A 16,261-nucleotide genomic window follows, 5' to 3' on the forward strand; every position below is an offset into this window, starting at 1 on the left:
AGTACTGGAGATGGGCAGTGGCATGGCATGATTCCTGCCAGGCAGCTATCTCCTTTTTCTTCTGCCAGTGTACCCCAATCCTACTTGAGGAAATAAGTCTGACAAGCTGGTTGCTGGGAATACACTGCTTAAAGGGTAACTAAATTTTCAAAAAACGGTTGACATGTCATAGTGACATGTCGGATGTTTTGATCAATGGGGGTCCCAGCACTGAGACCCCCACCAATCACTAAAACAAAGTGGCAGAAGCCCTCGGGTGACTCTGTGCTGCTTCATTTTTGATCGTTTTTCCTCGGAAAGCCAAGTGAGTGGTGTACGGGCCCATAGACTTTCTATTGAGCCCATACACTTGCTCAACTTTCTGAGAAAAGCCGTTCAGAAACTAAGCAGCACATCGCTCACCTGAGGGCTTCTGCAGCTTAGTTTTAGTGATCGTGGGGGGCTGAGTGTTTGGACCCCCACCAATCAAATCTCCTGACATGTCACTATGACACGTTGAGGGTTTAGTTACCCATTAACAACCAGCCTTTTCAACAGTCCCTACCAACTATTTTGTCACAGATTAATCAGCTCTAGGTAGAAGGCCCTACTCCATTCCTCTTTAACCCCTTAATGACCGCCGATACGTCTTTTTACAGCGGTCATTAGTGGGCTTTATTCTAGAGCGCCGCCAAACTACGTCGCTGCTGTAGAATAAAGTAAACAGAGCAGGGAGCCGTGAAATCTCCCTGCTCTCAGCTGCCAGAGGCAGCTGAGGGCTGGGGGCGTCCCTGCTCTGCCGGGTGAGATCGATATTAGTATCGATCTCACCTGTTTAACCCTTCAGATGCGGTGCACAATAGCGAGCACCGCATCTGAATGGTTTTGGAGAGAGGGAGGGAGCTCCCTCTCATCTCACTGACACCCGGCGATAAAATCGCCGAGTGTCTGTGTCTTCTATGGCAGCCGGGGGTCTAATAAAGACCCCCAGGTCTGCCTGCAGCGAATGCCTGCTAGATCATGCCACAGGCATGACCTAGCAGATGCCTGTCCGTTTTAAACGGACAGGAAGTAATACACTGCAATACAAAAGTATTGCAGTGTATTATAATAGCGATCGGAGGATAGGGAAGTCCCCTAGTGGGACTAGTAAAAAAGAAAAAAAAGTTTAATAAAGTTAATTTAAAAAAAAAAGTGAAAAAAAAAAATGAAAAACCCAGCTTTTCCCCTTACAAAATGCTTTACTATTAAAAAAAACTACAATAAAGCAAAAAAGTTACACATATTTGGTATCGCCGCGTCCGTAACGACCCCGACTATAAAGCTGTTACATTATTTAACCCGCACTGTGAACGCCGTAAAAAATAAAATAAAAAACAATGGAAAAATTGCTGTTTTCTGTTAATCCTGACTTAAAAAAAATGTGATAAAAAGTGATCAAAAAGTCGCATCTACTCTCAAATGGTACCAATAAAAACTGCAAGTCGTCCCGCAAAAAACAAGACCTTATACAGCTATGCCGACGCAAAAATAAAAAAGTTACAGCTCTTCGAATGTGACAATGGAAAAATCAAAAAAATGGCTTGGACATTAGGGCCCAGAATGCCAGCAGGGGGAAGGGGTTAATGTGATTGTCAAACATTTCTAAGGGGCATCTAATAAATTCTCGTGGTAATGGGGTTATGCACTTCATGAATGGCACTGCAAACTCCTATTAGTAGCGGAGTTCATGAGCGCGCCATATGCTATTAGTGGCAGCTCCTCCTGATTGGTTGGGACTCGCAGGGGCGTTGCTACGGTCTTAAAAGATAACAGGCACAAGCCCCAAGACATATATTCCCCCCCCCCCCCCCGAAAATTAAATAAATATTTACATACATATCGAAAATAGTATTTCTATAAGATAGGCTTAGGGCTCATTCAGACGAGCGTGATTCTCGTCCATGTGTTGTGCGTCGAAACAATGGTGCCATTCACACATGCGTGAGTTTTCAGGCGTGTGTCCATTGCGTAAAATTCACTGCATGTTCTATATTGGTGTATTTCACACACCTAGCCGCCCATTGAAGTCAATGGGTGCGTGAAAACCACGGACAGCACACGGATGACATACGTGTGCTGTCCGTGTTTCCCGCATCAATTACACTGAAAAAAAAATAAAAATGCTTGCGAGTGTGTGAAAAACACACTAATGCAAAACGCAACTCACACGACCAGATTTACGCACGCGCAATTGCGACCGCTGCGACCCCTGTAATGGCAGTCGCCCGGGGCACCGGGCCAAAGATCCAGGGCTTGGGCCCTGGAGGTGCGGTGCTTGCAGAGAATTTTTGTTCAGTAGTCCTGTGTGTCTGGGATAGAGATTATATAGTGATATTTTTTTTGCTCGTTTTAATCATGTTTTATTCTGCATACCTTTTTGAAAGCTTTATTTTGTCTAATCTTTTTCTTAATTTTATTTAGGGTGCTACAATAAAGAAAGACGAGAATACAGGCGCTATTATCGTTGCCAGGATAATGCGGGGAGGAGCTGCGGACAGAAGTGGTGAGATAAGCTTTGTATATGTTTGACATGATCAGTTCCAGTACACAAGGACATTTCAGCTTATAGGCAAATCTTTTATTCCTGCAGGTCTCATCCATGTGGGTGATGAGCTGAGGGAGGTCAACGGAATAAGTGTAGAAGATAAAAAACCTGAAGAAATCATCCATATTCTGGTAAAAAGGAGAATCTACCATATTTGTGTGTCTGTGTTACGGTTTTACCACAGTTACAAATAATTGTGTATTGTACTAACTTCAATGACCGTTCTCGCTCATCCATTACTGTAGCACTGACTTTCCAACCACAGTTGCCTACTTGGTTGTACAACGTCATATAATTAAAGCCTAATATGCTGTGGGAGTTAGATGAAATAAGTCTTTCCCTTGAAACATCTCCGATTTCAGCAGCAGACTGGTCCTGCCACCTAAAACTGTGACTGGAGGCGTTTCTATGTCTGCGGCTTTAGGCATTAGTATTACTAAAATATCCTGCTTTTTCAGTCATCCGTCCTCACTACAGATTACTCCAGAAACGCGTCGTCGTTTGAAATAAAGATCTCCTTGATCAATCTTACCTGGCCCCGTTCCTTGTCCTCCTGAGCCTGACGCCGATACCCGCTACTATACTGCTCTTTTCCTGCTTTTTTAGTTTCTACATACCCTGTCCCCGGTGCTAAGGCATTAGTACCGAGGGACTGCAGTGGGTGGCGGCCGGCAACCTATACAATTTCACTCCACGCATAGCCTCGGAGGAGAGCCGTTGATCCCTCACCTTTTTCAATTTTGCAACTCATTTTGATGGTATAGGAAACTGTACTGACTGCCACCTTTGGCTTTCTTGGCAATTTCTCTGTAGGACCGACCTACACTTCTAGGGGTTATAATTGTCTGTCTTTTGTTAATTGCTTTTTTTCTTGCCATTACGATCGCAATGTGCTCCGTCCTGAAGAGCAAAACTGTCCAAATCCTGCCCTACAGGGTGTTGCAATGCAGTCTGTTCCAACACTGGTTATATAGGATCAGAGGGTTTGAAAGTAATCTCCAAAAGTTGAGACACCTGTAGGAATAGTTTGCATCCAATTTCAAACCATAATTTGCTTTCTGTGCTTCAGAGCAGCTGTCCTTGATGTCCTGTCCTATTGCTGCGTTTGAGGAAAAAAAATATTATATTTTTATGTTTTGAACTTACTTTTGAGCCTTTGAATCACATTATTTGCTGTACTAGAAAAAATAAAACTATAAAAAATTGGGGTGTTCTAAAACTTTTGACCGAGCTTCTGGCCATATACCTATAGGAAGTGCTGGTGTCATGTCCTCAATACACATCACCAGTGCTTTTGAAGATTTGGGGTTGACAGTAATGGTCTACATTACAGCAAGGAGGTCCAGCATAGTCGCCTACTGATGACAGCACTTAATACTAGACCAATAGCATGGACTTATTTGGGCATTGCTTAGCAAATAAGGTGGCCATAAAAAGTCAAGAGGACTCCTTTCCAAAGCTTCCCTTGAAGGCTCCTGTATCCAGGAATATAAAATCCATGGCTACTTGGGTAGATGAACTTCTCACTGATTTCATTGGTTCTTCTTGGCATGATTTAGCCTTTCTGGGTGTTTTTCTTTAATCTGATTTACTTTTACATGAAGTTTCTTTATGCTAATCTATCCATATCTAATAACATTTATTATCACTGAATATTACAGGCACAGTCACAAGGGGCAATTACTTTTAAAATCATACCCAGTATTAAAGAGGAATCACCAAACAATGATGGCAAGGTAATCCCTGCTGCTTATTTTATAGAATTAAGAATTTGTCTTATTGTATTGGTTAAAATGCTAATTTACCTTTTCCTACTAAATAATCAGGTTCCATTTATTGATGATTGATCACTCAATAGATCCTATTCAGTTCTTTGGGATGCGTCACTGCCACCTTGGCTTTCTTGGCAATTTCTCTGTAGGGCCATCCTACACTAAAAAGGGTTATAATGGTCTGTCCGTCGTCTTTGGGATTTCTTTGGGAAGCTCACAACTTTAGGAGCCTCTGCGGATTCCGTCATATTTGTAAAATGCCAGAAACCCGACTGAACTCATTAAAGTCAATGTGTTCTGTCAGGCGCCATTGGTTTCCGTCATTTGATGTATCGTAGTTTTTGTTACTCTGTTCATATGACGGAACAGAATAACGGAAATTCAAGCACAGATGTGGGCAGAGCTGTTAGAGTAAGGCCTCATGCACACGGGCGTGCCTGCAACTGCGGGCACGGCCACACCCGCGGGCCGTATTTTTAGGCCGTGCTCGAATACAAAGTATGGGAGCACGGCCCGTAAAAAACGAAAAGTAGGACATCCTCCATAATTCCCTGCATGATCCTACGGCACGGACAACTATCCGTAGTGATACCGAAAGGTGTCCGCGGTCAATAGAACCAGGCGGGTCCGTAATTGCGTACCGCATTACGGTCCGCAATTACAGAGATTTTTTACGGTCGTGTGCATAGGGCCTTAGGCTTCGTTCACATCTGTGTCTCCGTTGCTCTGCTCCATCATAAGAACAGAACAACTAAAATACCAGAAGCGCCCGATCCGTTGCTTGACTGTCAACATCTGTGCGTACCCATTAACTTTAATTAGTTCTGTTGGGTTTCGCCACGCTGTCCGTTGTTTTACCAGACAAAATAGCTCAGCATGCTGCGCTTTTTTTTTTGTCCGCCATTTTTGACCGGATCTGTGATGGAGTCTCCAACGCAGATGTGAACGAAGCCTTGTTATTTTTTTATCATTATAGTCAACGGGTGATGGATTAAAAACTGATGAAAACTGGTACAGACTGATACAAACTGATGTCACACTTGTGTTGATAACTGAAGCTATGAGGCCGTGATGGATCTAGGGGTGCATGGCGTCTCATCCTTGCTGTCAAAAATACTAGAATGGCCAACTGCACCCTCAACTGAAGCCACTAACACAGATGTTGTCCACGCTGACGTCATGGCTTTCAATTTTATAGAATTTTTATTCTTCCCATTGAGTTATAATGTCTCCATCAGGCTGCCATTAGCTGTGTGGTTTTGTTTTTTACCAGATAGAATAGCATGCTTTACGAAAGTATGAACAGAAATTTGAACATGTGTGATTTGCCAGCACGATCTGCTTTCCTGTAAAATCCTATGAATCACCACATGTATCAGTTGGGCTCTCCCAGTTGTTTTATGCCTAAGGCTAAATTCACATCTCGTTTTGTTCATACGTTTGTGGTATACGATGACGTATACGTTTTTAAAGTTACAAAAACATATGCATTTGTAACATACACTTACGTTTTTTGTAGTATACATCGTATACGATTTTTTTTATACGTTTTCATCCGTTCTTCTAAAAACGTATATTTTTTTTGTTATTGAGCTAAATTAAACTTGGTAAAGTCAAGATTCCCATATATGGTGACAAAAACGTATACGTTTTACGTATGCAAACGTAGGGTTTAAGATTGCATACGTCGCTATTGACCTTTTGGAAAAGCACCGAAAAGCTTAGTAGACTCCGCTTTTCTGGTCATGGGAAAAAAAAAAGTATCGAAGGTAAGCTCACAAAACCTATGCACAAACTACACCATTAGGGCGTCCGTCCTGACCGTAGAAATCAATATGCACGCTGTGGCACACATTTTGACACTGTTTTTTCATGTTCAAACGTGCACGTCAGACATACAGTAAAAACGAGATGTGAACTGAGCCTTAGCCGGACACAAGTGATGACGTTTTTGTTCATCGTCCGGTGCCCATAGCCAGACAGATAAACGATGCATGGTTTTCTGTCCGGCATCACAATTGATGCATCGGATACCAAAACTTCTCCCATAGCAAAGCATGGCATCCGTTTCCCTTTCTGTATCACACAATAAAGAGTTTTGAGTTTCAGTTCCTCATCAATTTCAATATATCTGCTTGCTGTCAGTTAAAGGAAATCATTATTTACAGTTAGCAAAAAAAATCGGTCATCATCTGCTGCTCACACAGCTGCACGGCTCTTTTAGTGTATCAGAGCTCTTTTCTATCAATACCTGCAGCTGTGTGAGCAGGACTAGGTCACGATAGGATTTGAGTCTTTGATTATAAAAAGTGAGTGTATTTTCTCATTTTAAAGCAAGCAGAGGTCTTGAAAACAGAGCAATTGATTTACAGAGTTCATTAGAAAGTTGTCATATTTCATCATACATTGAATACGTTTTAGTTACATAAAACCTCTTGAAAAGGTTCCCTATAAGTGTTTTGTGGAATATTTTGCAGATCATGAAACGAAATGACGTGATAAGATTTGTGATGTGCAGACATCTCGGGCATCAGGTGCGGTGCGCTTGTTTTATAAATCTGCTTTCTTTCCTTCTCTTACAGATGTTTGTTAAAGCTCTCTTTGACTACTATCCTAATGAGGATAAAGCTATTCCTTGTAAAGAAGCCGGGCTTTCGTTCACAAAGGGAGATGTACTTCAGATCATGTGCCAGGATGATGCAACTTGGTGGCAGGCCAAACACGAAGGTGATGCCAATCCCAGAGCCGGATTGATCCCTTCAAAACAATTCCAGGAGAGGTTAGCTCTGAAGTTCACTTTCTTCCTTTCTCTCTTTTGTTTTTCTGCCTTGAATTGTCCTAAGCTGCATTGTACTCGCCATATTGTCAGTAGCTTACCACTGTACATTCACAAGTATCAGGGGTCACGACCGTCCCAAAATGAACTTAAAAAACCCTTTTCACAAATATTTCAGACTTCCTTGCCTGTCTGGCCAAAAAAAACAATGACAGAAAACGATAGGACTAGTTCTGGTCCAGATTGGAATAAGACCATATGGAAAATAGCACATCAGTATCACAATCTCCATTGATGTACTCTACAGGAATAAGTATTGTAACGTTTTTTGGAACGGTTACAGAAGAAAAGTGAAAGAAAAAACTCCTGCTGCTGGTTTTATTTTTGCCGAAGCCTAGATCGATTAGATGGCGATTTTTTTTTGTTTTTTGATTTCTGTTCCAAAAGTCTTTGCAAAATAAAAATAACAAAAAAATAACAGGGTAGATGCAATATGTGTTTCATAAAAATTCCTAATCCCATAATGGAGATGTTGAGTTTCATTATTTTTTTCATGGACTTTCTCTTTCAACTTCAGGAGATTTGCACTAAGAAAACCCGTGGTGCTGACCCAGCCTCCGAAAATCTCCAACAGAAAATCATGTAAGTTTACATGTAATGAAAGAGCGGAGATCACACGTGTTATTGCTTTGAAGTCACCTGGAAGATTTTTCTATTGCGCTTGTTTCGTCTATTGAACAGGCACTTAACCTTTTATAGATTTGTAGGGATGATGTGTGTAAACCCGGGATATACCGTTATTTCATATTTCTGCTGCATTTCCGTGAGATCATTATAGTATTCTCCATCTTTAGTTCCTGCTGTTTGTTCTGTATAGCGGTGGATTATGGATATGGACATGGATTGTAGGATATGAGAGCCATCAATTCTCTTAATTGAGGGCATTGCTGAATTAAAGGAGACCTTTAGGGTATGTTCACACTCAGCGTAAATGCTGCAGATTTTCCGCAACGGATTTCATTCCCGAAAATCCGCAGTATAGTACAGCAGCAGCAGAGTGGATGGGATCTGAACAAATGTCATCCACAAGCTGCAGATAAAATCCACTAAGAAAATGTTCGGAAATCGACCTGCGGTGCGTTTTTTTTAATCCGCAGCAAGTCGGTTTATGCTGCGGAATCGCTGCTCTTTGGTTGCGGGTTTTCCCCATTGAATTCAACAGGGAGGTAAAACCCGCAACAAATAGCAAATGTGGGATATCGCTGCAACAATTGCAAGTTTGAAAAAGAAAAAAAACGTTTTGTTTAAAGTTAATGAAAAAGTTAATACTTACCCCCTGGGGGCTGTCATAGTGACACATTCCTTTGTTCTTAGTCCAGGCCGACCTAGGATGACGTTTCATTTTATGTGACAGCGGTCACATGGACTGCAGCGTCATCCCAGGAGGCCATGTAGCACGGAAACAAGAGGGAAGCATCGCTATGACAACGTCCGGGGGGTAAGTCTAAACATCGGAAATTCAACTCGAAAATCTGCACCACAAGTTGGTGCGGTTCCGGGACTTTTATCGGCCCTCTGTGAACATACCCTTACAATTTCTGTCACATCCGTTAAGCCAGATCAAAGGTTTGCAATAGGATCCATCGTCCATCTAGCGGCTGTGAAATTACCAGCTCCAAATGCTTTTGAATATATGTATTGCTGCCTCCCTCTTGTGATGCAGTCATCTTAATCTCTGGCCAAAAGTGCCATTTAGCGAACACTTCTTAAAGGGGTTACCCTATGTGGAGAACCCTTCTCACAATAAAGCCATCCCGGCAATTAACTGATCGCCATAGGTCTGGCTTCTCTAACTCTGCGCGGCCACTCAATGTAGTATTACGTGGCCCATATTTAAGTTAATGGAAGACCATGTAGTACAAGGTTGCGTTGAGTCCTCGAGAGCTGGGTCTTTCTGTTTCTTGCTTATAGAATGGGGTTCCGAGTTTAGGACCTTTCTTTATGTCATCCATATGCCCTAATAGGGCATTTGAACAGGGGTTGTCCAGATAAAACAAACTCTTTTTAAGTATGTCCCCTGTGGCTAATGTCAGTACTGTAAGCCAAAACAGAGTTAGGAGAGATCCCATGGTTATTTTCTCAGTTAAATGATGTTTCTTTCTTCATGACCTTTTTAAGAGTAGAGGGATTTTGTCATGAGACAATTTAAAGAAGATCATGATCATCGTAAACCAGCAGAGGCGAGGCATAGACCCAATACAGCCTCATAAGGCTGTGTTCACATCGGCGTTGCTTTCCGTTGAGGGGTTGGTTCAGACCTTTCGACGAACCCCTCAACAGAAAGGCAAACGGAAACCATAGGTTCCGTTTGCATTACCATTGATTTCAATGGTAATGCTTCAGTTGCTTATGGTTTCCTTTTGTCACCGTTGTGTAAGGTTTCCGTTTGTTTTGACGGAATCAATAGCGCAGTCGACTACGAGAGTTAGTGTTGCACTACACCACTTACCCTGTGGTTCTAATGTGGACATGAACTTCTATCAAGTTTTGCAAACGGATACATAGATGTAAGACAGTGGGCTTGTATAGTGTATGTTCCGTATGAATCACTGAATGCTGTAATCCATTGCAACCATCATAAAAGTTTCCGAGTTCATATCTTTATTAGAATCGACCCCAAGAAGACGACATTATTTTATACTTTCTTCTAGACAACTTGGGGAATGATGGAACCCATTTTTTCTTATTATTACTTCATAGCTCTTAATAAGTTTGTAGCAACAATATGAAGATGCTTTGAAAAGCCTAGTACCACATTTCCTTTTTATTTATTCATAGGTATCTTACTAGTATTAGAAAGAAAATAGGAGGGTTCCTCCAGCTCACCTTGTCACGGATATGATGGTTAGCGCACGGGTCCTCGTGTCGGCACACGGCTTTGCATAGACCGAGAAAGTAGGAGAAAATGGATCCAGCGCTGGGTATAGTGCAACTGTTAAAGCAGGAAACTTCTTCCAAGATTTATTGTAGACCATTAAAAACAGTGAAAAAAAAGAGATATATGGGTTTGTCCAGAGTACAATGAAAGATTGGCAGTATAGGCGGTGCCTACGCGTTTCAGACGCTCCCTGCGTCCTTAAACAAGCCATGATTAAGGACGCAGGGCACTGCCTATACTGCTAATCTTTCATTGTACTCTGGACAAACCCATACATCCCTTTTTTTTTCACTGTTTTTAATGGTCTACAATAAATCTTGGAAGAAGTTTCCTGTTTTAACAGTTGCACTATACCCAGCGCTGGATCCATTTTCTCCTACTTTCTCTATCTTACTAGTATGCTGTAGAATAGAAGTCTACTTTTGCATTTGTATGTGATTATTCTCTGGAGAAGTCTGATTTCAACTACATTGGTCCCCAAGATAGGGCAAGGATTGCAATTCCTAAATATTCAGCAGGCCTAACCTATAGAGTACAGAATGCTGGCTTATACACAGGGAAGGGTTAAACACCTAATACTGGACGCATATATCTGGACGACACCTATAGACCCCCATTGCCATTGTATTCTTCTTTCTGCTGTGCGTTCACCCTGCCGACCAACACTTTACTCCGTTCATTATCCATACAGCTATATACACATGTCCTGGCTGTCAAATATAAGAATAATGCATCAGTTCAGTGTTACAATATAAACTCTTCATACTGTATTTATTTGGAGATGGTTATCTCATGATTGGCGTTTATTTTAACGCCCGGAGTATTAGTGCTGGAGAATGGAGCTGCTGAGTCTTAAGACGTGTATCGCTAATATTCTTCTTTCTTCCTTGTAACCCGCTCCTTTTTTTTAAACACATTCCTCCGAAGGAGCTGCTGCAACCAATGTCTCCGATTCTGTATTACGTTTCATCAGAGTAAAACACGATCTCTATATTTATTTTATATTATAAACAAAATGGATAGACCACATACTTGTCTATTTGATTTACTGACTGTCTCCTGGTTTCCGCTTCCATAGCCCCTGACTCATTTTTGAACTGCGGTAAAAACTGTTCAATAGTTTTCTCCCTTTTTTATTCATTCTGTAAATGTAATCGTGGAGGACTGGTAGATCTAGATTCTGAGTTTATTTTCTGTAAGGGTATGTTCACACGCACTAATTACGGACGTAATTCGGGCGTTTTTGCCCCGAATTACGTCCGAAAATAGCGCCTCAATAGCGCTGACAAACATCTGCCCATTGAAAGCAATGGGCAGACGTTTGTCTGTTCACACGAGGCGTAATTTACGCGCCGCTGTCAAATGACGGCGCGTAAATAGACGCCCGCATCAAAGAAGTGACCTGTCACTTCTTTGGCCGTAATTGGAGCCGTTATTCATTGTCTCCAATGAATAGCAGCGCCAATTACGTCCGTAATGGACGCGGCGTTCAAGCGCCTGCACATGCCGTTACGGCTGAAATTACGGGGATGTTTTCAGGCTGAAACATCCCCGTAATTTCAGCCGTTACGGACGCCCTCGTGTGAACATACCCTCACTTGAATACAGGTGTAATATGAAAGGATTGAAGGGTCCATGTGTGGTCTGTACAGGTCTTTTTCCAATGAAATCACCATTGAGTATACTTACGGTATAGCTGCTGACGGTCTTATGTTTACCCGCCATTCTTAATAGTGGTCTTTAGAAGTCAAGTATGAAATCTTCTGCCATCCTCTTCTCTGCTGTCAGCACAGTGTCAATCTAGCAGTTCCGCTTTCAGTGGGTTTGCCACCTGAATCTTCAGCGTTAACCATATTTTTGCAAAAATTTTACTAAATAACCATTTTAAGAAATGGTATCTGCATTTACTTATTAAAACACCAACATGGTATAAGACTAAATCTAAGAGAATGAAAAAGCTGCCATATCTATATAGATACATTCTAGGTGGAATTACTCTGTAAAGCTTATAAGAATGGGATATATTACATTTATTCTGTACGCATTTGATTTGGTTTAGCTGCAGAATAAAATAGGGGGTTGGTAAAAACCATTGGCCATGTATTATTTTTTTAGGCCAAATTAGCATGCTCTTTTTTTTTTTTTTTTCTTCTATACATGAAAGATATTACAATACGTTATATTGGACAGGCTGAGAATAACTTGGCCTTGTATATAGAACTTGTAATTGCCTGCATATGGATCGATACTGTTAGTCCAAGTCCATGAATTCAGTTACTTAGTCTATGAAATCAATGAACATTTTGGTTTAGTTTCGCATTATTTTGGTATGAATAACAATGTCTGTTATTTCTTGTGTTGATCTGTCAGGTTTAATTAGTAAAATAATAAATTGCATGATTTACCTGTATTGTTTGGACTATAAGAGTATGTGCACACTGGCTATTTTACAGCCGTTTTTCGGGGCGTAAACGCCCCGAAAAATAGCTAAAAATGCGGGGTCTGAATACCTCCAAACATCTGCCCATTGATTTAAATGGGAAAAACTACGTTCCATTCCCACGGGGCACTTTTTACGAGGCTGTTTATAAAAACGGCCCCGTAAAAAAAAAGAAGTGCATGTCACTTCTTGAGCCGTTTTTGGAGCTGTTTTTCATTGACTCAATAGAAAAACAGCTCCAAAAACGGCCGTAAAAAATGCAATTTGCTTAACAAAAAATGGCTGAAAATACGGAGCTGTTTTCAAAGGAAAACAGCCTCTGATTTTCGGCCATATTTTAAGTGTGTGAACATAGCCTAAGACCCAACAGAGTGAACAGACTATTGGGCGCACTCGGGTTTAGACAACTGAATTTTTTTTTTTTTTTAAATGGCATACTAATTAGAAGTTTTCTGGTAGCCTAAGGTAGTGAGGGGTTAATATCATCAGTTCTTGTGGTCTAAGGTATATTAAGTGGTTAACATTTTGTTCCCTGGTGGTCTAGTGTAATGGGAGGGGGGTTATACCTGGTATTCCGCGGTTTATTAAGGGGTTAAAATATAGTTCCCTTGTGGTCTAGAGCAAAATCGGGGTTTAATAACATCACTGGAGACTTCCTAGCCTCCACCAGCAATGTGTCCAGTCAGTTAATAGTGCGGCCATGAACAGCCGCTCAGTTCTAACTGTAATTGGGCAGAGCGCTTCATGTGCGTTTTGCCCAACCAATAAGAATTTGGTGAGGGGCATCTGGCGCCACCGTGCGCTCCTGACTCTGGACTAGAAGACGCACACACTAGTTAAAGCTTATTTTTGCATTTATCTTTCTGCTTTGTTCCCACTTGAAATATGTGGGGAATTACATTTCACGGGTTAAGGGGAGCAATAGGAGTGCAGTTTTTAGGATTACATAACTGTTACTGTCCCCATACAATATTATTACTACAATGCTGCCTCTCTATCGTGAGTTTTTCTCTCGCTGTTTTTTTGCATCTGAATCAGCGTGAAGAATTTTCTGTACGCTGAATCGGAATCCGCGGAAAAAAAATGCCCTTTGATTTTACTGTTCAAAATCCAGTGGGCTGTTTTTAAAAAAATGTGGCGAAAAAAAGTTGGACGCACAAAATCGGCATAGAAAAAAAACAAATATCATAGCAAAAACACGTTTCCATACTATATCTAACATAATGTGTGTAAAAAAAAACAACAAACTGTAATTACCGATACCTGCGTTCCTGCCACACGCCGTTTCTTTTCATTGCTGGCCTGCTATTGTGGGGCTGCTTGTTTACTCCTCGTAAAGCTGAGCCTACAGTTGCTATGATGATTGTCACACTGTAAGCAGCACGTAGAAGGCTCCTCTCTCTGTTTCCTAGCTAGCTTTCACGGAGAAAGCGCATGTGCGTTCCCCGCAACGAAACTACATGCCCCCAAAATCCCAGGTTACTAGTGACATTCCGTATACTGCACTAAGACTATTCGCTACTAGCCCATGTTATTGGTATACGGGAGGTCACTACAGGCGGAAGATAAGGTGACATCACAGGTCATTTGACGCGTGACCGGATCACAGAACGAGGTCACCTTTGAAAATATAAATATATCAAAACGTAAGTGTTAGAATGAGTGAAAGCACAGAAAATAACTTGGAAACCCCTTTTAATACAGTGTGAGCATACTCGTACAAAGAACCCCTTATATTCCACTTTGGCTTGTTGCAAAATTTGCACATAAGTCTGCGTATAAAAAATATATATGTATTCATACACACGTAAAAACACATAAATGCCTGCTCTTGTGTACAGAAGTTCCTGCAGGGTCGACGTCCTTTTATATAGCATTTGACTAGGATCCCGGCTGCTTTTGGAGAGGCGACTTCTGGACGTTTTGCTGAGAATTGTGAGCGCGTTACATGTGACCGTCTATAATGTTTCCGTAGTATTCCTCTTATAGTAAATGATGAATGAATGCTATTGTGCTGTATTACAAGACATGCGAGGTCTAATAAGGATAAAATAAGACTGATTTCATACATTTTATCTGGACAGCTGGTTTTGCTTTAAAGGAAGCTTATGTAAACCGATCTAAGTAACCACCCACTTAGGCTTCTCTCTTGCATCGCTAAACCGGCTTCTTACTTAAAACTGCAATGGCAATCTCCATAATCTAAAATCATTGTGCTTATTTTAATTAGTGGTGGCATTTATTTTGAAGCCTGTTTTAACAGTCCCCTGGAGATCTCGTCGGAATTCAATTTCCACGGAGAGAAATTGGATTAAGGTGATTGCAGTACCACACAATGCAGTCATGTACCAGTGCTATGACCACTGTTGAATCATCAAGGGGCTGGCGCGAGTCCCTTCCGCATTGCAAGCGCCCTTCATCTGCACAGGAATTAAGTCACTTATGAGAAACATATCTTGTTTGTTCATCCTTCCTTATAACCACGTCTCAAGTTACTGGACATGGAAAAATGATATAACCCAAATGCAGGTTTTCTCCAATTAACAAAGCCTCCCGGAACACTTACCGTATAAACGTTTTTACTGATACGCCGCTTCTTGTTTACATTAACTTAAGCACTTTCACATTTCTTCTACGTTTTCTGCTAGTGCTTTTAACTGTTACATTGTTGTATGGAATAGGGTTCAATGAGGATGCTGTAACTGGATTCACCGAATGCTGTTAGGTCCTCTTTAGGTCAACCTATGAGAATATATTTAAGTTTCTCTTTGCTCTCCAATTCGATTATACATCAGGTGTGGAGAGAAACTAGTGCACACTGGGTGGCACAGTTACCCAAGGAGTATAATGTCAAAGAAGCTGTGCACGAGACTACTCCGGCACCTCTGCAACTGTGCCGCCCAGCGTGCCTGACAAACCTGACTAGAGTGTTCTCAAAACCCCCTTTAAATTTCCTGACATTGTCCAGCAAATCCATCAGTAGGCTGCAGAATGCACTTTATAGCTGCCTATAACCTGTGAATGGAATAAGCTGACGGGGGATATTAGCCTGCTAAACGCTTGGAGGAGCTATGTCTATTCTTGAACATAATTCTCTAAATAGGTCCAAAGTTCTGTGATGATTATTTCTTAATATATGTTTTAAAGCGGTTTAAGGTCAGTTTTTCTGATTCTGAGCTCTAAATCCTCTACATACAAATGAATTATTATAAAATTCTGGCTGCCTGCAGTCAACGCTAGAGGGAGCTGAGGAGCTTACTGAATACTGTATTATTATTGATTTCAATGTATAACAGTTTGCAGTAAGCGCTTTCTAGTGGTGACTGCAGACAGTTAAAGTATTCTGTGCAGCAAAAGTGGCACTGTCTGAATAACACCAGATCGTTCACTCAAAACACTGCCATATTGCATGCTACAAATATGTAAGGCCCCATTCGCATCACGGTTTTGCCCTATGTTCGGTGTGTACATTGGGAAAGTTCCAGACCTACACATTGAACATTTCCATATGGCTCCATTATCCTGACGAAGGCCAGAAGAGTATTATGTTGGCCACCATCTGGCTGGTATATGTAATAGACTACGCAAATCCATGCAATGGGATCCTGCAAAAAAAAAATATTATATATATATATATATATATATATATATATATATATATATATATATATATACGGTGCGGTATGGCATATGTGACAGGCATCTGTTGAACGTTTAGGTCATGGGCTTTTTAATAGAATTTCATGATGTATACACTGCATGGATACCA

At 41.2% G+C, this 16,261-nt stretch overlaps 1 protein-coding gene across 2 annotated transcripts in view; it reads left to right on the forward strand.

The window, feature by feature from the left end:
* Positions 1–16,261, forward strand: part of MPP7 (MAGUK p55 scaffold protein 7) — a 304,195-nt gene that overhangs the window by 198,839 nt on the left and 89,095 nt on the right. For both annotated transcript variants that reach the window (XM_075827506.1, XM_075827508.1), the window contains exons 8-12: positions 2,443–2,524; positions 2,612–2,697; positions 4,228–4,302; positions 6,921–7,117; positions 7,692–7,756. In XM_075827506.1, the coding sequence (XP_075683621.1) occupies positions 2,443–2,524; positions 2,612–2,697; positions 4,228–4,302; positions 6,921–7,117; positions 7,692–7,756 (505 nt within the window). The remainder of the gene's footprint in view (positions 1–2,442; positions 2,525–2,611; positions 2,698–4,227; positions 4,303–6,920; positions 7,118–7,691; positions 7,757–16,261) is intronic.

Source organism: Rhinoderma darwinii, chromosome 5 (genome assembly GCF_050947455.1).
Source record: "Rhinoderma darwinii isolate aRhiDar2 chromosome 5, aRhiDar2.hap1, whole genome shotgun sequence".
Lineage (NCBI taxonomy): Eukaryota > Metazoa > Chordata > Amphibia > Anura > Rhinodermatidae > Rhinoderma > Rhinoderma darwinii.